Raw genomic sequence first — 24,500 nt, forward strand, 5'->3', positions numbered from 1 at the left:
AAGACTTTTTGACCAACTACCAAACACATAAAGAAGCTAAAAGCAGAGATTATTTTGATGATTCTGCCTTGCTGTTTCAATGTATCCTTCCCTGATGCTTTCTCTCCTTCCTGAAACTTTGCCATTGTCTGACACTAGCCTTATGCCTGCTAATAAGACTTACAAACTAGCAAAGTCATGTCCTTTCTACTGCGCCATGATATGTGTCAACATTGGATTATTAAATAAGGGAATATTTTCAAATGTTTTGAGTGTCAAACAGTGAAATGTCTTTCTTCTCTTAGGGTACACATCACATCAGTGAAAATGATCTTTGGAAATATTGTCATGGTGGATATTGATGGTTCAGTGGAAGGTTGGACCAGATGATATCTCAGGTCCCTTTCAACTAGAAGATTCTATGATGCTAAAGTTACATTCTTACATCAAATATCCCTTGACTCCTTTCAAAAGAAACAGGAACCTCTAACATGAACCAATACAACAGTACCTGGGTCACAGAATTTCTGCTTCTGGGTCTTTCTGATGACCCTCAGACTCAGCTGCTGCTCATTATATTGTTCTTGGGGGCTTACTTAGGCACTGTGCTTGGGAGCTTACTCCTCATCTACTTATTTCTAGCTGACTCACAGCTTCATACACCCACGTACTTTTTCCTTTGCAATTTATCTCTAGCTGACCTTGGTGTCTCTACTATCATAGTTCCACAAGCTGTAGTTCACATGCTAACTAGAAGGAAGGTCATTTCCTTTATTGGATGTGGAGCTCAGGTTTTTCTTTCCATCATTTCTGGAGCTACACAGTGTTCTTTGTTAGCTGTGATGTCCTATGATTGGTACTTGGCAATCTGTGACCCCATGCATTATTCTTTCATCATGACATGGAAGATATGTAGCCAATTGGCATTGGGGTGCTGGATCTGTGGTATTGTTGCATCCTCAGTTGATACCATATTCACACTATGCCTGCCCTACCAAGGAGACAATAAGATTGCTCATTTCTTTTGTGATGCTCCAATTCTCTTGACCCTGGCATCTGGAGACTCTCATAAAGCAGAGATGGCCATTTTCTCCAAGGGTGTAGTGATTCTTCTTATACCTGTGTCCTTGATTCTGGTTTCCTATGGCTTTATCATAGTGACTATGGTCAGGATGAAGACAACCTCAGGAAGACTCAAGGCTTTCTCTACCTGTGGCTCCCATCTCCTTGTGGTCATCCTTTTTTATGGGACCCTAATAATTGCCTACATGACACCTAAGTCCTTTAGGGAACAGATCAAGTGAATTGCTGTGTTCTATGGTGTCATAAACCCTATGCTTAACCCTGTCATCTACAGCCTGAGGAACAAAGATGTAATGAGGGCATTCAGGAATGCAGTAAACAGGAGATAATCCTGATTCTTGTTCTATAACAACATTTGACCACATCTCTTACCTCCAACACTTATCATTTAGTGCCCTGGAAGAAAATGACCATTTCCCTAAGACTGGTAGTAGGGAATGCACGAAAATATTGTCCTTTTGTTTCATACACACACACACACACACACACACACTTAAGCACACACACATATACACACATTTTCACATATTGTTGGGGTCACACAGCTAGTGTATGTCTGAGGTCGGATTTCAACTTATGAAGATCAGTCTTCCTGATTCCAAGCCCGGTGCTGTATCCATTGTGCTACCTAGTTGCCCTCTGTAAATATATATATATGTATGCAAATATATAAATATATTTATATGTGTATATATATTTATGTATTTATATTATATTTATTATACATCCTTACAATGATTCAATTACTGAGAGAAGTTTGTGGTGATGCGTCATTCCCTCCAGAGATTTAGTTGGAGTTTTTCCATTATGAAAAATTCAGGGAAGAGTGCTATCAATGTGAAGTTTTCAAAGGTCCTAGAAATTCTACACTGGACTTTGGAGAATAGAGCAATCTGTGACATAAGGACCCATGGCAATAAGAAAATAGTGAAGAACTAAACAAGAGCATATGATAGCACATGACAAATATTTATTGGCTGACTAACTCTCCAAAATGAGAGAAGAGTAGAGGTTCCTAACTAGAGATCAGTGAACTTCTTTTTAAATTAATTTGTAACTTCGGAGAGAGCAGTTTCGGTGGAATGATAAGATCCAAAGCCAGATTTCAAGGTATTAAGAAGAGAGTGAGAGGAAAGAAAATGGAGGCACCTATTATAGGCACCATTTTCAAGGAGTTTAACTACTAAAGGAAGAAGAAATATCGGATAATAGTTAGCAGGGATGGAAGGATTAAGTAAGGATTTTATTGGGATAGGGGAACCATGGGCACGTTTGAAAGGTATAAGAAATTAGCCAGTACAGAAAGAGATATGAAAAAGCATAGTAGGATTGCTGGGCAGTAAGGGTTCTGTTGAGGGAATTTAACATAAATTTGTAGTGGACCCAGTTAGAATGATTGCATGATTTTTCCACTTTCATTCAGCTACACAAGGAAAAAGGAGACAAAAAGTGGGAGTGATACAAGGCTGAAGCTTAGCTGAGCATAATTGGTGATGTGATGAAGGGAGATAAGAATTAAAGCAAGTAGAACAATGTGGAATTGAATTGGTTGACCAAGGTGTCTCTATAGGAAGAAGAGGAGAGAGTGCAAGAGAAATGACCTGAGAGAAAACAGAAGGGTCAAAGGATTGAGGTTACAGTGCAGGTGAAAAGTAAGGTTATATAAGAGAAGGCAGAGGGAGAGGTGAAAAGTCAATAGATTATGACTAGATAAGGGAATTTAAGAATTCTTGAATATGGAAGTGGCACAAATATGGGTGATGACAAGACCAAGGTTCTGGCCATTTTTGTATGGGGCTGAGGTGGGGTGGAGGTGTAGCTCATGGGAAGTGAAAAGGTTGAGGAATTAAGTGGTTAGGGTATTGGAGGAAGAATCAGTATGCAAGGTAAAGCCCTCTAACATAAGGACAGGAGTTAGGGAGGAGAGAAAATTGTAAGCCAGGTATCAAATTATTTTGATTTTCAGTTTTAGTTTTTTGTAACAGTGGCACTTAGCAGAATGCCTGGCCAAAGATAGTAAGCACTATCTTTGATATTGTCACTAGCTAACAATTCTTTAAAAAAAAAAACTGTTCATGTCTTTTGACCCTTTACCCATTGGGGAAAAGCTTTTGGCCTTATAAATTCACCTTAATTGCTTATATATCTTCATTATCAGGACCTTATATGGGAAAATATGCTCCCCCTAATGGATCACTTCTCTTCTTATTTTTGATGAACTGATTTTCTTCGTGCAAAACCTTTTCAATTTCATATACTTAGAATTACTTATTTTCTTTTTTTTTTTGTCAGCTAGATGGTACAGTGGATTGAGCAATAGGCCTGCAGTGAAGAAGGCCTCCAGAAGATCTGAGTTCAAATCCAGTCTCAGACAATTACTAGCTGTGTGAACCAGGGCAAGTCACTTTAGTCTCAGTTTCCTTATCTGCAAAATGGAGATAATAATGGCACTTATTTCCCAAAATTGTTGTGAGGATCAAATGAGATAATAATTGTAAAGTGGTTGGGACAGTGCCTGGCACATAATAAGTATATGCTAGTTATTATCATTATTAATACTATTAATTAATATGACTATTAATCAATACTAATATTAATAATATTTTAAAAATGAAATCATGCTGACTCTTGGTGGCCACTGCTTTCATTTTGAAAAGCTTAGAGTTTGAAGACCCTACCTTAATTTTTTTTCAAAACCGAAGTGTTTGCTGATCTCCTCTTCAGAAGCACTTCTCCCTTTCTCCACAAATTTCCAAAGGTTTAAAAATAGCTCCAATGAGTTGGTGAATGTAGAAAACCTGACAATATTTAAAGTGATATATAAATGTTAGTTGATATATTGTTGTTATAAAGAAATAGGAATTAAAAATGAATGAATTGGTTCTTTCTAAAAACTTTTCTAGGCCTAAAACCTCAAAAAAAAGAAAATAAATGTCAGACCTGGTACAATTATAACTGGATTCATAAGATAAGAAGACCTAAACTTCATGTAATATTAATTTGATAAATTACCAACAAAGAACTTTAATAAATAGCATTCTCCTTTAACATCCCTATCCCTAACAGGAATGAATGAACTGCCACAATGAAAATACCAAGCCCAGAGGTTTGTGATTAAGAGTCATCCAGCTAATAAATATACTTAGTAGCTCTCTGAAACAGGGCTAATCATTTAAACTCTATCAATTCAGTTTCCTAGTTTTTGTTTTTTAAAGTGGGGGGGATGATAAGGAGATAAGGAGATGATAAGGAGATAAATCTTGAGATTCTATATGAATGGTAGTTAGATGAGGATGGTAATGATGTTGATAATTATGATTATGATTTTGTAATCAAAACTGATCCAGAGTGGAATGCCAATCATTTTTGCCACTTCTGATTAAAGGTTACTTTATATAGTAAGGGAGCTGGTTCCTCCAAAAGTAAAGGGGTTGGTTCCTCCAGCCTAACTCAAGAAAATACAAACCTACCTCAAACAGCTGTGGGTTGGTCTGGAGAAGGTTCATTGATCATAGAACAACTCCCAAGAGGGAGTGTGGGACCTGCAAAAGAAGTAAAACATTGACTCTTTTAGTCACCAGCCACTGGAGAACTATAGCATTCTGCAGTGTTTATTCTTCGGTTTGGATTTGTGGCTTGCATTCTGATATGGTTCTTGTTAATTAAACAGTCTCGACCTCTAGGGGGGATTTTGATTCACAGGAATATATTAGCCCTCCTGGTTAATAGCATTTGAATGCCAGTTGTTAAATATATTGTAACAAATGCAAAATAACTGAAGGATATCAAGTTTTTACCAAAATAATGTAAATGTGAACTGTGAGAATGTCATAGTTTAATGATTTTTGAAGGTGAATTTAAAATAGACTTCTACAAGTTTGTTTGCATTTCTATTTTATTTAATTCAGTTCTATGACCTAATTAATGAGAAAATAATAAGGAACTAAATGAGAGCATATGATAGCACATGACAAATATTATTGACTGAGTGACTCTCCAAAGTGAGAAAAGAGTAGAGGTTCCTAACTAGAGATCAGTAAACTTGTCTTTCATTTCAGAAAAAATTGTACAACATATTCTTTTTTTCATTTCTGAAAAATGTTTAATTCTCAAATAGTATTCTTTGAAGTAGTGCAATTTCACACCTGACACTGGAGATACTTTGAGAATATGCCATCCATACAAGCCCATCCTGAGAAGGTAGCACAATCACATTAATGAGAAATCAGCTTCAATCTTCTTCCTTTTCTTTGTTGACTGGCTAGAAAGGCATGACTCTCTGGCCTCTTTCTGGGTCTGGCATTAAGAATATTCTAATCAATCTAATTGGTGGAAGAAAGCTCATTCTGTGGAGTGAGCAGGATGAACTGTTGGCAGTACTGGGAATCAGCCATCTTGAGGATCATGTCCATGGCAGTTCTTCTATTGACTATATCTATGTAGAGATCAAATTCTTCCAGGCATCAGAAGGGAGATTCTATGATGGACCACGAAGAAAGGATGAAACAAATGGTGGGAAAAGAGCACTCCCATCTAGACAAGGATCACATGTCGCTGAAAGTAGCTTTGCTCCCCTTTCCAGACTGGACTGTGATGACCAGGCTCATGTTTTTGTGGTCAAATAGCATCTTGTCAGAGTCTTAAAGGAATAGTTTGGGAGCATTTAGAAAAGGATACAGTAAGGTAGCTTCATCAAGAAGAGAAGATAGTTTGCTTTTTGAAAATGGTACCAAAATTGGTAGCTCAGGAAAGCATTACATATGAAGCATATTTCATACAAATTTCGTCAAAGGTATGGATGAAGCCTGTCATGAGATAGAGTGTATTAGTTATATGATTATGCAATTAGTTGGATTTGGAAGTGCTTGAATGACTGGACCCAGAGTCAATTTGGAGAAAAGTATTAATTGGATCTCTCCTTGGACTGTTCCATGTAAAAGCATTACCAATGTCTTGGATGAAGACCTAGAAGGAAACCTAATAAAATTTGCAGAACATAGAGCATAGAAAGGGAAGTTAACATGTTGAGTAGCAGAATCATGATGCAAAAATATTTTGGCAGCCAAGAAAGATTCATTGAACCTAATGCAATGATTTAAGAAAAAATGCAAACTTTCATATCTTGATTAAAAAAAGACTTCAACTTTGTAAGTACAGTATTCAGGAGATAAGGTTATAGAACCATTCATGTGAAAAAGCATGAAAGTTTAAGAAAATCAAGATTTAACAAACTCGAAATGAGTCAAAGTTACATGATAGCTCAAAAATGTAAGGTTATTTTAGGTTACATTAAGAAACATACAATGACCATGATAGGGAATGTATAGTCACATTGTACTGTTAACTTTAGCTAATATTTCTGCAAAGTTGTGTTCAGTCCTAGGTTTTGAATTTTAGAAAGACTTTTGCAATCTGGTGAATAGGATGTACTAGGTGGTTGAGGAGATTGTATACACCTTGCCCTGAGAAAAGATAATGACTTCAGTTTTGGACATACAGAGTATGAAATTGTTTTGGGACATCTAGTATGAGATTTCTAAAAGACAATTGGTGATGCTAGACTTAAGTTCATGACAGGTATTATGGTTTGATATATAAATTTGGGAGTCACCTCACTAGACATGGTAATTGAATGCATGGGATCTGAAAAGATCACCAAGCAAGAGGAAGAATAGGAGGAAGGACAGACTCTTGTGGGACACCCATGGGTAGTGGGTATGACTTGGATGAATTTCTAGAAAAAGAGATGGAGGATACAGGTAGGAAAAGAACCAAGAAAGAACAATGTCATGAAAACTTAGGAATATACATGAGAACAGGGAACTTGACAGTGTCGAAGAATATAGAGAGGTTGAGAGGAGAGGGATCAAGGGAAAAATCATTAAATTTAGCAATTAAGAGATCATTGATAACTTTAGAGAGTAGCATAGTTGAATAATGAGGTTGAAACTAATTATGGAGAATTTAGACGAATGAGGGAAGAGGAGATAGAAATGTCATTTATTGATGGCTTACTCAAGAAATTCAAAAACAGAAGTGATATATTATGATAGCAAATAGAGACAGCTGGGTCAAGTAAGGTTTTCTAAGGATGAGAGAGGCATGTACATGTTTATAAACAAAATGGAAGAATGTATCAATTCCAAGCAATGCCTCCCAATTTGTTAATAAATTCTACCATCATCAATCATTTAAAAAGATACCTGGTGGGATCTCAAACAATAAACCACACTTTCAGCAAAGTTAGTGTTTATTTCCACTGTCCATTCAGATTTATTATAGAGACTGTGTGAGGCATGGACAGTGGTATCATCATTCCCTTCATCTTTCTTCTGCTCTTGACCAAGTTCATCTAGAATTAAAGAGAAGGTAGCTTACATGATGCTGATATTACTGATAGCATACCCCATATCAATGCTCCCATACTATTCCAATAACCTTGCCCTGGAGAAGAGCAATGGTCTCAGAAATTTTGGTCCAGAAACTTAGAAAAATGAGGCCAAAGCATTAAATAATTAGTTCATTCATTCAAAAACATTAATTAAGCACCTACTGTATGCAGCATATTGAAATTAGTGCTAAGGACATACAAAGTTTATCTATGCAACAGTCATTACTTATGAGGTGTTGTAGACAGTTAAGACACATAACCATAATACACAATTCTAATATATCTCTCCTGGATCTATTTTCCAGCTCATTTGTTTTTCCAATGAGGTATTTCACATTGTCTTCCATTTTTTCGTTCTTTTGGTTTTGTTTTATTGTTTCTTGATTTCTCATAAAGTTATTAGCTTCCATTTGCTCAATTCAAATTTTTAAGGAATTATTTTCTTCAATGAGTTTTGTACCTCCTTTTCCATTTGGCCATTTTAAAGGATTTTTTTTTCCTTCAGTGAATTTTTGTGCCTCTTTTTTCATTTAGCCAATTATGTTTTTTAAGGCATTCTCCTCATTGGCTTTTTGGGCCTCTTTTGCCATTTGGCCTAGTCTATTTTTCAAGGTGTTATTTTCTTCAGGTTTTTTTTTTTTTTGGTGTCTCCTTCACCAAGCTGTTGACTCTTTTCTAATTATTTTCTTGCATCACTCTCATTTATCTTCCTTATTTTTCCTCTACCACTCTTACTTGATTTTGAAAATCCTTTTTGAGTTCTTCCACGACCTAAAATCAATTCATGTTTTTCTTGGAGGCTTTGGATGTAGAAGCTTTGATTTTGTTATCTTCTTCTGAGTTTGTGTTTTGATCTTCCTTGTCACCATAGTAACTTTCTATGGTCAGAATTATTTTCTGTCATTTGCTCATTTTCCCAGCCTATTGCTTGACTTTTGACTCTTTGTAGGGCTGTGCTTCCAGGATGGAGGGCACACTGTCCTAAGCTTCAGGGGTTTTGTGCAGCTGTTTTCAGAGATACTTCTAGGGACCTGTAAGTTTCCAATTCTTCCGAGGTGGTAAGATCTAAGGAGAAGAGTTTGGTACTCTCCTAGCCTGTGTTCTGGTCTATGAGTGACCACAAGTACTCTTTTCTACCCTGGAACTCGGAGGAGGGTAGCTTCTCCACTATGGTCTTGCTATCTAGTGTACTAGTATTCTTCCTCACTCTGGAACTACCGCCTAGGACTGGGACCCAGATCTGAGTTTGGGCAATGCAACAGAGTCCTGCCTCAGTGCTAGCAAAGAGACTCCTGTAATCTTCTGACCAGTTGTTCAACCCTCTTACTGCCTATGCCCTAAGAGCACCAGAAGTAGCTGCTACTGCTGCTGATTCAGTGGCTCCCAAGGCCTGCTGTTGGTTTGCTGGGGCTAGGGCTGTGCTGACAATGGCCTGTGCTGGACTGTGCTCCACTCTCACCCAGGTGCAACAGAAGTTTCCTGCTGACCCTCTAAGTTGTCCTTGGCTTCTGTGGGCTGAGAGGTGTGGAAATTGGCACTGCTACCACTGATCTAATCACCCCAAGGCCTGTTCTGGGTTTGCTGGGGCTCAGTCTGTGCTGGCACAGCTTGTGCTAGACTGTGCTCCTCTCTCATCCTGGTGCAGCAGACCTTTCCTCCTGACCTTCTAAGTTATCTTGGGCTGGAAATTTGTATCTCTTTATCTTTTTGTGGATTCTGCCATTCTAGAATGTGTTTAGAGTCATTATTAAAAGGGATTTGGAGGGATTTGGGGGAGAGCTCAGGCAAGTCTCTGCCTTTACTCCATCATCTTGCCGCTGTCTACTATTGACTCTTTTTTCATAATTCTCTTGCATCTCTCTCATTTCTATTCCTAATTTTTATTCTACCTCTCTTATATGATTTTTAAGCTCCTTTTTAAGCTCTTCCATGGGTTCCTTCTAGGCCTGAGATTACTTTCCATTTTTCTTTAGGGTTTTGCCCACAGGTGTTTTGACAATGTTGTTCTATTCTGAGTTTGTGTCTTCATCTTCTCTGTCACCATAGTCACTTTCTATGGTCAGATTTCTTTTTTGTTGTTTTTTGCTCATCTTTTTTGAATTTTGTCCTTTCTTTGAAATTTGAACTCTGCTCCCAGGGTGGAAGGGGCACTGTCTCAGGCTTCTGGTGCCAGAGCTTGCACACTCTGGCTATTTGGTGCTGCACTGATGTTTCCCTAAGGCCCCTTGTATCTGGTGCTGCAATGAGGGCATAGGGTAGGTGGTAGCTACTGCTGCTAGAGGGCATAGGGTTCTGGCAGCTTACCTGGTGCTAAGCTAGGGTCCTAGTGGTGGTGTCTGGCATGTACTGAGGCCAGCGGGGTGTTTCTGCATTTCTCAGGGATACACTGAAACTTAGGGAAGTTTGGCTGCTGGTGGCTGTCTGTTTGCCCAGGGCTACACTGAAGCACATGGATAGTTCTCAGAGCTGAGGTTTGCCATTTCCCCTGACTATACTGAGGCATATGAAGGGTCCTGCCATTGGTGTTTGCCTGCTCCACACCACTGGGGTATAATACCTCATTGGAAAAACCAACCTGGAAAACAGATCCAGGAGAGATAATTTAAGAATTATTGATCTACCTGGAAACCATGATCAAAAAAAGAGCTTATGTGGCATCTTTCACAAAATCAGCAAGGAAAACTTCCCTGATATCCTAGAACCAGAGGGTAAAATAGTCATAGAAAGAATCCACCAATCACCTCCTGAAAGAGATCCCAAAATGAAAACTCCAAGGAATATTTTAGCCAAATCCCATAATTATCAGGTCAAGGAGAAAATACTGCAAGCAGCCAGGAAGAAACAATTTAAATGTCATGGAATTATATAGGATTATGTCAGGATTACATAGGACCTAGAAGCTTCTACATTAAAGGATCAGAGAGGTTGGAATATGATATTCCAGAAGGCAAAGGAGCTTGGATTACTACCACTAACGATAATACCGTAAGACAATTAGGAGAGTATGGAATAATTTACTTGCCAGATTTATGGACAAGGGAAGAATTTATGACCAAACAAGAGATAAGAAGCCTTTGAGTATTATAAGATATAAAATGGATAATTCTGATTACATCACATTAAAAGGGTTTTGCACAACCAAAACCAAAATTAGAAGGAAAGCCAAAAACTGGGGTGGGGATTTTATAAATGTCTCTGATAGAGGCCTTATTTCTCAAATATATAGAAAACTGAGTCAAATTTAGAAGAATACAAGTCATTTTCCAAGTGATAAATGTCAAAGGATATGAACAGGCAGTTTTCAGATGAAGAAATCAAAATGTCTATAGGCATATGAAAAAAGCTCTATTTTTGATTATTGATTAGAGAAATGCAAATTTAAACAACTCTGAGATACCACCTCATACCTATCAGATTGGCTAATGTGACTGAAAGGTAAAATGACAAATATAAGGAATGTGTGAAAATTGGGACACTAATGCACTGTTGGTGGAGTTATAAACTGATCCAACCATTGTGGAGAACAATTTGAAACTATGCCCAAAGGGTTATAAAACTGTGCATACCCTTTAACACAGGAACACTTGTATTAGGTTACTATCTCAAAGAAGTCACCCAAAAAGGAAAAGAACTTATATTTACAGCATCTCTTTTTGTAGTGGCAAAGAATTGGAAATCGAGGGGATGTCCATCAAGTGGAGAATGGTTGAACAAGTTGTGGTATATGATTGTAATGGAATTTTATGGTGCCATAAGAACAGATAAGTATGATGTTTTTAGAAAAATCTGGAAAGTCTGACACAAATTGATGCAAAGTGAAGTGAGCAGGAAACAGGAGAGCATTGCACACGGTAAGAGAAATATTGTATAATGATCAACTGTGAATGACTTAGCTATTTTCAGCAATACAATCATGCAAGACAATTCTGAAGGACTTCTGATGAAAAATGTTCTGCATCCCCAGAGAAAGAACTGATGGAGACTGAATATAGATCAAACCTTTTTGTTTTACTTTATTCTGTTTGGGCTTTTTTTTGTTTGTGTTTTCTTTCATAATCTGACTAATATGGAAATATGTTTTGTGTGACTGCACATGTAGAAAGCTATATCAAATTGCTTGCCATCTCAGGGAAATGGGAGGACAGTGAAAAAAAGAATTTGGAACTCAAAATTTTTTTAAATGAATTTTTAAAATTGTTTTTTGCATGTAATTGGAAAAAATAAAACATTTGAAAATTTTTAAAAAAGAAATTAGGTGGACACATGGCTTTCAGAACTAATTTTTTCATCCTCAGAAGAGAGATAATGAATGAAAAATAGAAGATGAGCTTGATTTTTCTCTAGGCTTTTCTGTTCTACTGGGGTAAGATAAAAGAAAGTCAACAAAGAAAGCAGGAGCTGCATGAAGCAGATCTATTAACCACACAGTGTCAAGTGATTTAGAAGTGAGCAACAGCTAAGACCAGACTGCAAGCACCAGAAAAATTTTGTTCAGGGCCAGTATCAATCACCAAATGACAAGATTTTTTGTGGAAAGTAGAAATAAAAGATAATATTTACCTAAACAATAGTTAAACCTACAGTTTAACTTACTACTTGTGCTATAGCTTTTTGAGAGAGTCACTTAACATGCCGGAGTGTCAATATTTTCAACTGTAACATTAGGAGGGTGGACTAGACAGACCCAAAAGTCCCTTCTAGCTCTAAATATTACTCTAGAAGTTATGGGATGTGTCAAGCCAGCAAATGTTACTAGAGAAAGGACTTACCTCATACCTAGGCGCTTATATTTAAAAAACGTGTTTTATTGTATACCTTCTTTGTAAGTTGAAAAATAAAAATGAAAGATCCCCCCCAAAAAAGAAATTGCAGTCCCCATAATCTTGGACTCAGATATCATACTGCTAGATATAGTACATAAAAATCTCTGAGTTCCTTATGCTGACTCCCACTTGCACTTATGAGGTAGGTCTCCAGAGCTCAGTTGCATCCCTCAGGGCTACAGGGGTAGATTATCATTATGTAGTTCATGAACCCCCACTAGTGTGTTTCCTGACATGGTTGTCAATTGATTAACAGTCAGCTAGACTTGATTAACTTATAGATTAACTTTAATTAACTTTTTGAAAGGATTTTTTTACTAAAGTAGTGTAAGTTATTACAAAGCATTCCTCCAAAACCTTTAACAGAATATCCTACCAATACATACAATTGGGAAATTGGGCTTCAGTTAAAAAAGCAAATGTAGCAAAGAGGTGAATCACAGCTCTTTGTTGCTAAAAATTCTTTTCTCCCTTTGTGGGTTACTCAAGAGGTTGCCTTTAGGCAACCTCTTAGCTGGGGTCCTTATAAATCCATGAATCTGTGTCCATTATGGCTCTCATAACAGACATTGCTACCAACTGTTCCAGAGATGCAGCTAAGACATCAATGGGAAGCTAGGAAATTCTCCAAACCTCCAAAATTCATGACATTCTTGATTGGTGAAAGTTAGTGAGGAGGAAGGAGGCTAAAGCCAAGGTTGGGGTACTTTCTTACCCCAAAATTGATTTCTTCTCAGAGGCAACTCTCTCCCCTCTCCACTGACAGATGCTCAGTCAGTTCAAATATTTCATGGACCTAAATGTCTTGGTGGTTTATAGATGATCCTAGGGAGTGATCAACTTTCCTCAGTAAACCTGAGCATTTCCTGGGCAAAATAACATCAATTTCTTTCAAAGGTTCATCAGAGACTTAATTGATCAATGCCTTTTCACACTTAGTTGGAATGCCTTTGATTGAGTTGATTCAATTCAGATAAGTTCCCACCTGGTTAAGGTACCAGGTTGTAGCGGTTTATCACTTACTTTAGGTAATGGGAGGTAATTTGATTGATCCACTCAATTGAACACTAACCTAAAACAGGGAAGGAAGAAAGGAAGGAAGGAAGTTAGGAAAGAAGGAATTAATAAGGAAGGAAGGGAGGAAGGAAGAAAGAATGGAATGATGGATGGATGGTAGGGGTCTCATGTCCACCAAAACTTTCATAACAGTCATTTTTCAGGTATATTAGATTTGCTTACATTGGATAACTCATTAAACACTTACTATGTACCAGGCATTGTGCTAAGAACTGATAACACAAATACAAGGAAAAATAAAAACAGTCCCTTCCCTTTAAAACCTTGCGTTCTAATGGGGGAAGACAACATATAAAAGAGACCTGAAAAGCAGGTGAATGAAAATACATACAAGAAAGGGGAAGTCTTCTGATGAATCACAGATTTAGCTTAGCAAGGTTCAAAGTGAGTGTGGTTAGTGTGTGTAATAATCTTCAAATATGGGTTCCAGGAAGGAACTCACTAATATGACAAAGAGGTCATGGGGGCAATGCCAACATAAGAGGGAAGATGGTATCCAAGATAAAGCTGCTATAAAGCTACATATGAAGATATGAGCAATGCCATATTGGGATAGAATTGTTGTTCCTCTAGCCTAGCGGTTGGTCAGAAAAAGCAATGGTCAATAAACTGATAACTATTTGCCCCATGATGGTGAGAGTTAACAAAAATCAGTCACATTTGTTAAATATATTACAAAAAAAGAAATAAGAGGGTTTGATATAATCACTTGAAGTTAGGACTGCATTAATGCATTTATGGTGCTTTTTACTCATATAAAAGATATCTATGAATACTAACAAGTTACTACATCAACAGGAAATAACTATGGGTTTGAAGATTTGAAGAAGTCATAACTGTACTTAGATGAGTTAATGTCCTTGATGAGAGAAGGGTACTGCATCTAAAAAAATTACATTTCATAAAAAAAAGCTATTTCAAGAGGAATTAGCAAGAAAAAATGACTGGTGGAGAAGCAGGAAATTTATCCAAATTTATGAGCACCCTGAGCAAGTAAAACTGACCAGTCAAAGTATGGGTATTCACCATGAGAATCCACGATACAGGCTCTCATCTGCCAAACCACAGTCTTTTCTGTCCATGTGAAGTTATGGGGGATTATTGGCCTTGTCTTGCTCTGGTTGTTTGATATAACTAAAATCCTATGTGGCTTGCCTTACTTCTTCCCTGTCTAGCACTAACTGATCCACCTTTCTGTGAATTTTCCTGCCTGACTTTTTCATAAGGAACTAATCAAGTCATAATAATAGTTCTTAGTCTTTGAATATTTTTAGAATCTTGTTAATGGAGGTGTGCTAGCTCATGTACATTTTACAGTAATGATTCATCTGTGTTGGCCTAAAGTTAAAGGGCTTGATTCCAAGGAGCTTCTACTCATCCCCATAGTAAAAGGCAAATAGATCAAAGATTTCACATTTAGGAGGATGTTGTCAGCTCTCTTTTCCCTTTGGGTCTTATTTACACCTTGACAAATGGTATCCCAGTGCCAGATGACCCACAAATTTTGTTTATGACATAATTTTGGAACTGGGGTTGTGAAGAGTCTTACTCTTTAAGATCAAGATTTTAAGACTGGAGATTTCATTACAAGACATATAGTGTCCAGAGTGAAAAATTTGAGAGACCTCCTAAGTAGACCACATTCTATGAACCATCATTCAGAATGTACATTAACAGTTTATGTTTTGAAAAGAGGGGCAGGAGGATGATGAGGAGCCTTCTAAGACATTAAAAGTCTAAGAACAATTATTGGAATGGCTCTAAGCAAAACTTACTCCTTTAGGAGAAAATTAGGAAGGAGACTGTAAAGGAAGATGGAGTAGAGGGGGCAAGACAGAGACATATTAAGATATAACATATATCTTTATGCGGAGGAGCCAATACAAGGAAAGGCAGATAGTCAATCAAGAAATGGCATGGCCAACAAAGACATATCATTATAGATCAGCAGTAAATTATCATGTCATATGAAGATTAATAATCATCTTAGGATATTTATCCTGGATAAAAGTTAGCAGAAATGATAGCTACTTTCAAATGTTTGAAGGGTCATCACATTGAAAAGATATTAGAATTGCTTCACCTGGTGCCAGAGAGTAAAGAAATAACTACAAATATTTGTTCAGAGAGAAATTTTTCACTGGAAGTGATAGGCTGCAATAGCAAGGGAAACAGTTTGGCCAATGGTGGAGTTGGTTCAGGAATGTGACGGCCCATCTCCAAGAGAGTGTGACCTGAGCTCCTATAAGAAGTGAAAGTAAAAGTCCACAGAAGCATAGGAATGCAAAAGTTGTGTTATCATGGGATTGGTGGGTTGAGGAGGCTGTGCTGTGAGGAGGGTCAGTGTAAGTGACAGGTGTGTAAGGACAGGTGTGAAGAAAGTCATCACCTCACCGATAAAGCATGTTCTTTCTATATATTGGTGCCCTAATGTGAAGACACATTCAATCCATACTAGTTTCAACTCTGGCAGAAGAATTAGCCTAGGAAAATGGATAGAACTTATAAGGAAGTAAATTTCAACTCTATAAGAAAAAAAATCTTTAAATGATTAATGGTTGTTCAAAAAGAGAATGAGCTACATCAGGAGGTAGCAAGATCATATGAGATAATCAATAAAGACAAATATGTCCTGTTGTCAAAGATGTTATAGGAACGCTTGATCATTTGAGCTGGCCTAGATTGCCTCTGAAGCACCAACTCTTGAGATCCTCTCATTCTAGTTCCGGATTTCAAATATCCAAGTATCAGCAAAAACCAAGATCATAGAATTACACTGATAAATTACACAATGTATATGCATGTCAAATTATTTTTTTCTTAAGAAAGTAAACTGTAAGATTTTGCATCATAAATGTACATATTTTCATAAACAGATGAGATGTCTGGTACCATGGCAAAAGTCGAGTAGGTCACATACCTAGTTATTTAGTCATCCTTCTTTGCACCTATCTATGAGGTCACAAAGAATATGGGGAAGTAGAGAAAGAGAATATTCAGAGTTTAGAGCTGACAATGCAACTTTGGGGCATCTACACTATATTGGCCCCCTCGATAACATCTGAATACCATCCTGAATAGAAACATAGAGCACCACTTCTACCCTAATTAGTAGGAATCCTCCAGAGTTTATTAGATACTCCAGAGACCAGTTCACACCACAGCCCACTAAAACAGGACTATCCTCAAAGAATCAGCTCTTATTAGAAAGGTAAGTACTCTGAACCACCAAAGATATTTTCTGATGGAAAGGGTTGATTTAAGCCAGTTTTCTACTCTTCTTTCCTTCCCCTTGCCCATCTTCCTTCTCTCCTTCTGTCTGTTTAACAGGGATTTGAAATGTGCTCTCTGCCTGCTAGGAAAGATCACAGTGCTTCCTAGTCTGTGCAGAGGCTACTTCTCATGTGGCCAACAAGCTAGTGAATAATGCAGATTACTTAATGAAATCAAGGAAAATGAAAAGGAATCATTTTCAAGTAAGTTTAGATAAAAAGAGAAATTGATGCAATCATCATACAAACTCCTGTGAGTTCTAAAATAATGTCTTTAAAACTTCTTTGACAGCTGTGTCCAATTCTCATCCTCCTCTAATTCGATCTAAATTTCTCAAACACCAGCAGTCTAGGAAAACCAGAATCTCTTATTCAAGTTTAGAGTATGATGATTGCAACTGTCTTTTCTTCTATTTCTCATAGAAAATATACTATTTTATGATAGGCATTTAAGTCTAGAAATAGGAACTTAAGTGCCAATGATAATGTTTTCTATTTAGTGCTGAGGTCCAAATTTCAAACCTCTGACTTACAAGTGAATTCCTGTAATAACATCTGCTTATGATTTGATAATAATCTACAAAGAAAATACCACCCATTAGAACTGGTGCTCATTTTAACTGAATTAGTCTATATTCCTTTACATGTATTTCTTGGTTATCAAAACAAGTACCAACATGATAAAACTGACAATACAATTCAAATTAAATTTCTTATTTAGTGCCAATACCAATGAAATTCAATAAGGATTGTTTATATACCTGTGGGTTCTTAGGCTGTCATTGGATAGATTTCAGCACCTCAGTGAACTTGGGTTATTTGAAAAATACATCCTTACTGGGTATGTGGCCCTGGGCAAGTCACTTAACTTTACCTGCCTCAGTTTTCTCATCTGGAAAATGATCTGGAGAAGGAAATAACAAATTACTCCAATATCTCTGCCAAGAAAACCCCAAATGGGGTCATGAAAAGTTGGACATGACTAGCTGACAACATAACAATTAGGAAAAAGGATAAAGTGGAAGTAGAGAAGATCTATCAATCATTTTCTGAAAGGAACTCTAAAAGGAAAAATCCTAGGAATGTCAGCCAAAATTTATATCTCTGCTATCAAAGAAAAAATTACTTCTATCATCCAGAAAATAGCAGTTCAAATACCAAGTATTACATAATACCTGAAAGCTTCTACTAAAAATCAGAAGAGATCTTAGATTACAATATTCCAAAAGGCAAAAAAGATATAAAGTTGCAATAAAAATGCCTTAAAATCTAGGTGTAATCTTTCATGAGGTAGGTAGGTGGCACAGTGGATAGACTGCTAGCCCTGGAATCAGGAGGGCCTAAGTTCAAAACCAGCCTCAGACACCTACTAGCTGTTTGACCCCAGGCAAGTCACTTCACCTGTCTGCCTCAGCTTCCTTATCTGTAAAGAGAACTAGAGAAGGAAATGGCAACCTACTCCAGTATCTTTGCCAAGAAAACACCAAATGGGGTCAGGAATAATCAAACACAACTCATTGACAAAGAAACAACAACATAATCCTATAAGGTCTGTACCCCAAAGAAATCAAAGAAAAGGAAAAATTACCTATATGTACAGAATATTTGTAATAGCTATTTTTGTAGTAGCAAAAATTTGGAAATTGAGAGGATGTCCATCAATTGGGTGACAGATGAATAACCTGTGGTATATGATTATGATGGAAAACTACTGTGCTATAATACTGAGCTATAAGACATAACAAACAAGATGGCTTCTGAAAAATCCTGGGAAGACTTATATAGGAAAGTGAAGTGATCAGAACATTGTACACAGTAACAGCAATAGTGTGATGACGACCAACTGTCTGACTTAGCTATACTCATCAAGACAATGATCCAAGATGTTTCCAAAGGACCCATGATGAAAAATACTATTCACCTGCAGAGAAGGGACTGATGAAATCTCAGTACAGATTGAAGAATACTTTTTTTCACTTTGTTTCTTGATTTTTATTGGGGGTTTTTCCAACATGTACAATATGAAACTATGTTTTCATGACCTCAAATGTATAATTTATATTATATTGCTTGCCTTTTCAATGCTTGGGGGAGGGGCAGGAAGGAAAGAGAAGATTTGGAAATCAAAAAACAAATGCTAAAGGTGGAGTGGAGCCAAGATAGCACAGAAGAAGCAAGGACTCATCAGAGCTCCTCCCAGAACCCTTCCAAACAACTTTAAATAATGCCTCAAAACAAATTCTGGAGCAGTAGAACCCACAAAAGGATGGAGTGAAACAATTTTCCAGCAAGGCAACTTAGAAGGTTGGCAGGAAAGGTATGTTGCGCCAGGGTGAGAGTGGAGCACAGTCCAGTGCTGACCACCCCAGCAAACCATCAGTATGGCTTGGGAGCAACTGAATCAGTGTTAGCAGTGGCAGTTTCTCAACTGCTCACCCCACAGATGGTAAGTGGGTTCAGACAACTATTAAGAAGGACATTACAGGGGTACCTTTGCTGGCACCAGGGGTGGGACTCTGTTGCATTGTCCATACTTGGATCTGGGTGGCAGTCCTGGGTCATAGTGCCAGGGCAAGAAGGAGCACTAGCACATCCGAGCTTGTGACTGCAGGGGAACTGGGTATCTTGTCACAGTTCCAGGATGGAAACTAACAGAACTAACACAGCAGAGAACAGGCTTGGAGAGCAGTAAACACACTTCTCCCTAGATCATACCACCTTGGAGGAACTGAAAATTTACAGGTCCCCAGAATTACCTCTGAAAAGAACTGCACAAAAAACCTTAAGTTTAGACAGTGCCCCCTCCACTCTGGAAGCAGACCTGCACTTTAGCATAGAGTTAAAATCAAGAAGTAGGCTGGAAAAATGAGCGAACAGCAGAAAAAGATCCTAGCTGTAGAAAGTTACTGTGGTGACAAGGAAGAGCAACACACAAACTCAGAAAAAGATAATAAAGTCAAAACTCCTACATCCAAAGCCTCAAAGAAAAATATGAATTTGTCTCAGGTGTTGGAAGAACCCAAAAAGGATTTTTAAAATCAAGTAAGAAAAATAGAGGAAAATTTGGGAAAAGAAATGGAAGTGTACAAGAAAATAATGAAAAAAAGAGTCATCGGCTTGGTAAAGGAGATACAAAAAATACGTAAGAAAACAACAGCTTAAAACAGAACAGGCCAAATGGTAAAAGAGACATAAAAATACAATGAAGAGAAAAATTGCCTTAAAAAGCAGAATTGGCTAGATGGAAAAAAAATAGATATACAAAAATTCACTGAACAGAAGAATTTTTCAAAAAGCTGAATTGGACAAATGGAAAAATAGGTACAAAAATTCACTGAACAGAAGAATTCTTTAAAAAGCTGACTTGGTCAAATGGATAAGAGAGTACAAAATCTTGCTGAAAAAAAAACAATTCCTTAAAAATTAGAATTGGGCAAGTGGAAGCTAATAAGAAAGCAAGATACAATAAGACAGAATCAAAAGCATGAAAACTAGAAGAAAATGTGAACTATCACATTGGAAAAACAACTGACTTGGAAAATAGATCCAGGAGAGATAATTTAAGAATTATTGGACTACCTGCAAGCCAGGATTTTAAAAAAGAGCCTAGACATCATATTTCAAGAAATTATCAAGAAAAGATGCCTTGATATCCTAGAACCAGAGGGTAAAATAGAAATAGAAAGAAATCACTGGTTACCTCCTGAAAGGCTTACTAAAATGAAAACTCCCAAGAATATTATAGTCAAATTCCAGAGCTCCTAGTTCAAGGAGAAAATATTGCGAGCAGACAGAAAGAAACAATTCGAATATTATGGAGCCAGAGTTAAGATAGCCCAAGATTTAGCAGCTTCTGCATTAAAGGATCAGAGGGCTTGGAATATGATATTCTGGAAGGTAAAAGAGCTAGGATTATAACCAAGAATCACCTGCCCAGCAAAACTGAGTATAATATTTTGGTGGGGTGGGGAGGGCAATGAATATTCAATGAAATAGAATACTTGCAAGCATTCTTGATGAAAAGACCAGAGCTGAATAGAAAATTTGATTTTCACATACAAGACTCAAAAGAAGCATAAAAAGGTAAATATCATAAGGGATTCAATAAGATTAAACTGTTTACATTCCTACATGGGAAAATGATATTTGTAACTCTTGAGAACTTTATCACTATTAGGACAGTTAGAAGGCATATACATAGACAGGGGGCATGGGTGTGAGTTGACTATGATGGGATGATTATGTAAAAAAAAAATTAAGGTGTGAGAAAGAGAAATGCACTGGGAGAAGAGGAAAGAGAGAGGTAGAATGGGGTAAATTATCTGACACAAAAGACACGTAAAATAGGTTTTACAGTGGAGGGGAAAATGGAAGAGTTGGGGAGAGAGCTCATGAACCTCAATCTCATTGGAATTGGCTCAAAGAGGGAATAATATACACACTCAGTTGGGTATGAAAATCTATCTTACCATACAGGAAAGTGGAAGGAGAAGAGGATAAAAGAAAAGGGATGCTGATAGAAGAGTAGGTGGACTGGGAAATGTAAAAGTCAGAAAAAAAACACTTTTGAAAATGGATAGGGTAAAAGGAAAGAGAGAGTAGGATAAGTAAGGGGACAATAGGATGGGTGGAAATACACAGTAATCATAACTGAAAAAAAATTATAGCAAGTTTCTCGATAAAGACCTTATTTCTCAAATACATAGAAAATGGAGTCGACTTTATAGAAATAAGAACCATTCATCAATTGATAGATGGTCAACAGATATAAACAGCCAGTATTCAGACAAAGAAATCAAAGCTATCTGTAGTGTCAAGATATTAGTAGACACCATGTTTTCCAGAACTAAGGCCCAGCAAGCAAGCTGTGCCCTGAACTTGGCATAACAACAATCCTTTGTACTCACCCTCTGGATGCTCTTACCCTCTGGTAAAATCATGTAATTATTGTACTGCTTTGACCACCACCAGGCGTTCTCTGAGCTTGGACAAGTACCTGCTATATACATGTTCCAGTCATGAAGTCCTGCTATGAATCAAACTTGTTTCATTGTTGCTGTCATTGTCATGGCTACAGCTCACTGTGTAGTCATTGGTGTAAGTATTGAGATCTCCCCACAATGCTTTGGGTCCATCTACTAGGGGTAGGTCCTCAGCACATGTCTAATCTGTCTCCTTACTTGCAAGCCATTTCCCTCACTTTGAAATTAAACTTCTGTTTGATTCCTGACTTTCTTGTCTCTGGCCTGTTTTGCTCAGCTCTGGCCATCCACAGGTTAGCGGCCAGTTTGACAATAGTTATATGAAAAAATGCTCTAAATCACTATCGATTAGAGAAATTCAAAACAAAACAACTCTGATGGAGTAGCTAGGTAGTGAAATGGATAGCTGGAGTCAGGAGGAGCTGAATTCAAATGTGGCCTCAGACACTTGACACTCACTAGCTGTGTGACCCTGGGCAGGTCACTTAACCCTGACTGCCTCACCAAAAAAATAAAACACACGCACACACACACACACACACACACAACTCTGAGCTACCAACCCATACCTATCAGATCAGCTAATATGACAGAAAAGGGAAATGACAGATGTTGGAGGGTATATGGGAAAATTGAGACACTAATATACTGTTGGTGGGATTGCAAAGTTATCAAACCATTCTGGAGAACAATTTGGAACTATGCTCAAATATCTATAAAACTGTGCATACTGTTTGACCCAGCAATACCACCTCTAGGTCTGTATCCCAAAGAGATGAAAAAACAAAAGGGAAAAGAATGTGTGTATACAAAAATATTTATAGCAGCTCTTTATATGGTGGCAAAGAATTGGAAATTGAAGTGATGCCCATTAATTGGGGAATGGCTGAATAAGATGTTGTATATAATTGTGATGGTATAGCATTGTGCCATAAGAAATGACAAGCCGGATGCTCTCATTAAAGCCTGGACTCACATGAACTGATACAATATGAAATGGACAGAACCATAAGAACATGGTGTAAAGTAATAGCAATATTGTATGATCATCATCTGTGAATGACTTAGCTATTCTCAGCAATATAATGGTCCAAGACAATTTTGAAGGACTTAGGATGAACACTGCTATCCATCTCCAGAGAAAGAACTGATGGAGTCTGAATGCATATTGAAGCATATTTTTTCTTTGCTTTCTTTATTTTTCTTGTTTTTTTTAATCTGTTCACAACATGACTATCGTGGAAATATGCTTCACATGACTGCACAAGGGGGAAGGGCAGGTAGGTAGGAAAAAATTTGGAACTCAAAAATTTTTTAAATAATGTTAAAATCATTTAATATATAACTGGGGGAAATAAAAGATTAATTTTTAAATGTAAAAATGCTAAAAAATAAATGAAAATTTTTAAATCTAAAAGCCTTCCAAATGTTTGGAGGCAGTTACATGTCCCCCTGGATCCTTTCTTTTTCAAGCTAAGTATCCCCAGTTCCATCAACTGATCATTGCATGGCATAATTTCTAATTAAACTGTAATCAAAGCAAATCCCACATTTCACCTCACACAGAAAATTAGCAAAGGGGATGGAAATAGTCAATGTGAAAGGGACTAGAGATAAATATACACATCAATTGACATATATTGAGTGGAGTAATGAATTGGTCCTAATATTTAAGGAATTTGAAATTGTTTACAAATAAATGAATGAATTAAAAAACATTTATTTAGCACCCATGTGCCAGATTCTGTGCTATGTACAAATACCAAAGTGAGACAGGTCCTCCTCTCTTGAAGATTACATTCCAATAGAATGAGACAAGACATAAAAGGGAATAATTGTCCAGAACAGGTACCTTTTCCTAGGGAATCAAAGGATTGGTGAGTGAAACCACAAAGTAACCCAAAATCATGCCCTTTCCGGAAACAATGGCAGTTTCAATTTGATTATTGGATGCTGATTAACTAGCATCCAAGGTCAATGCTAAGAATTCCCACTGTGACGAGATGTGAGGCCTGATCTTCTAAGAAAGTGACTAAAACCACCACAAATTACTAAAAGAACTAGATATCTCACTGATAGCCATGTGGCCAAAGGATGTCAAAGAATACTACCACCAACACCAGAATATCCATGGAAGTACTTCTTGTGGTAGCTAAGTGGTGGTTACCTCTGATATATACTATATCAAGGCTCAATCCTATCAATGCTTTATTTCACTCCCCTTTCTTCTTACCAGGTACCTTGCTTCTTTGTTTATACCCTCTTTTTCTCCTCTTTGCCCTGCTTTATAATTATTAACCCACAATCAAATCAAATCTATCATTGCTCCAAGAAAATGTGTGTCAATCTACTCTTATGTCTCCATTCACCATCTCTTCAAACTTTCAAATGCCTTTCCCTTGTCCCTTGGTATCACCTCTCTCTGTGTGTTTTTTTCCTCTGCTGCTTAGAATATCTGCTTTTTGGAGGTAGGTAGGTGGTGCAGTGAATAGAGCACTGGCTCTGAAGTCAGGAGGACCTGAGTTCAAATCCGGCCTCAGACCAAACACTTGACACTTACTAGCTGTGTGACTCTGGGCAAATCACTTAACCCCAATTGCCTAAAAAAAAAATCTGCTTTTTGAAAGCGGGTCCTGTCTTCCTTTTGCATTTGCATCCCCAGACCTCAGCAGAGTGCTTGGTATATGATTGTTGTTGCTCTACTCTTTTAGGAAAAAAGCATGAAGGAAAATGGAAAGGAAGATGCAAAAGAGAAAGCAAGAGAGAGACATACTAAGATATGACACATGGACTTTCAATTATGTGGAGGAGCCAATACAAGGAAAGGCACACAGTCAGCCATGAAATAATCTGGACAGCAAAGACATATCTTCATAGACCAAAAGCAAATTAT

The 24,500-nt window shown here is 37.4% G+C and overlaps 1 protein-coding gene across 1 annotated transcript; it reads left to right on the forward strand.

Moving 5' to 3' along the window:
- The first annotated feature begins 470 nt into the window (after positions 1-470).
- On the forward strand, positions 471-1,283 carry LOC114046957 (olfactory receptor 2D2-like). Its single transcript, XM_027867605.1, has one exon. It carries the CDS (start codon positions 471-473, stop codon positions 1,281-1,283), a length of 813 nt encoding a protein of 270 aa, XP_027723406.1.
- The last annotated feature ends 23,217 nt before the right edge of the window (positions 1,284-24,500 follow it).

The sequence above is a fragment of the Vombatus ursinus genome, unplaced genomic scaffold (assembly GCF_900497805.2).
Source record: "Vombatus ursinus unplaced genomic scaffold, bare-nosed wombat genome assembly UNPS02014786.1, whole genome shotgun sequence".
NCBI classification, from domain to species: domain Eukaryota; kingdom Metazoa; phylum Chordata; class Mammalia; order Diprotodontia; family Vombatidae; genus Vombatus; species Vombatus ursinus.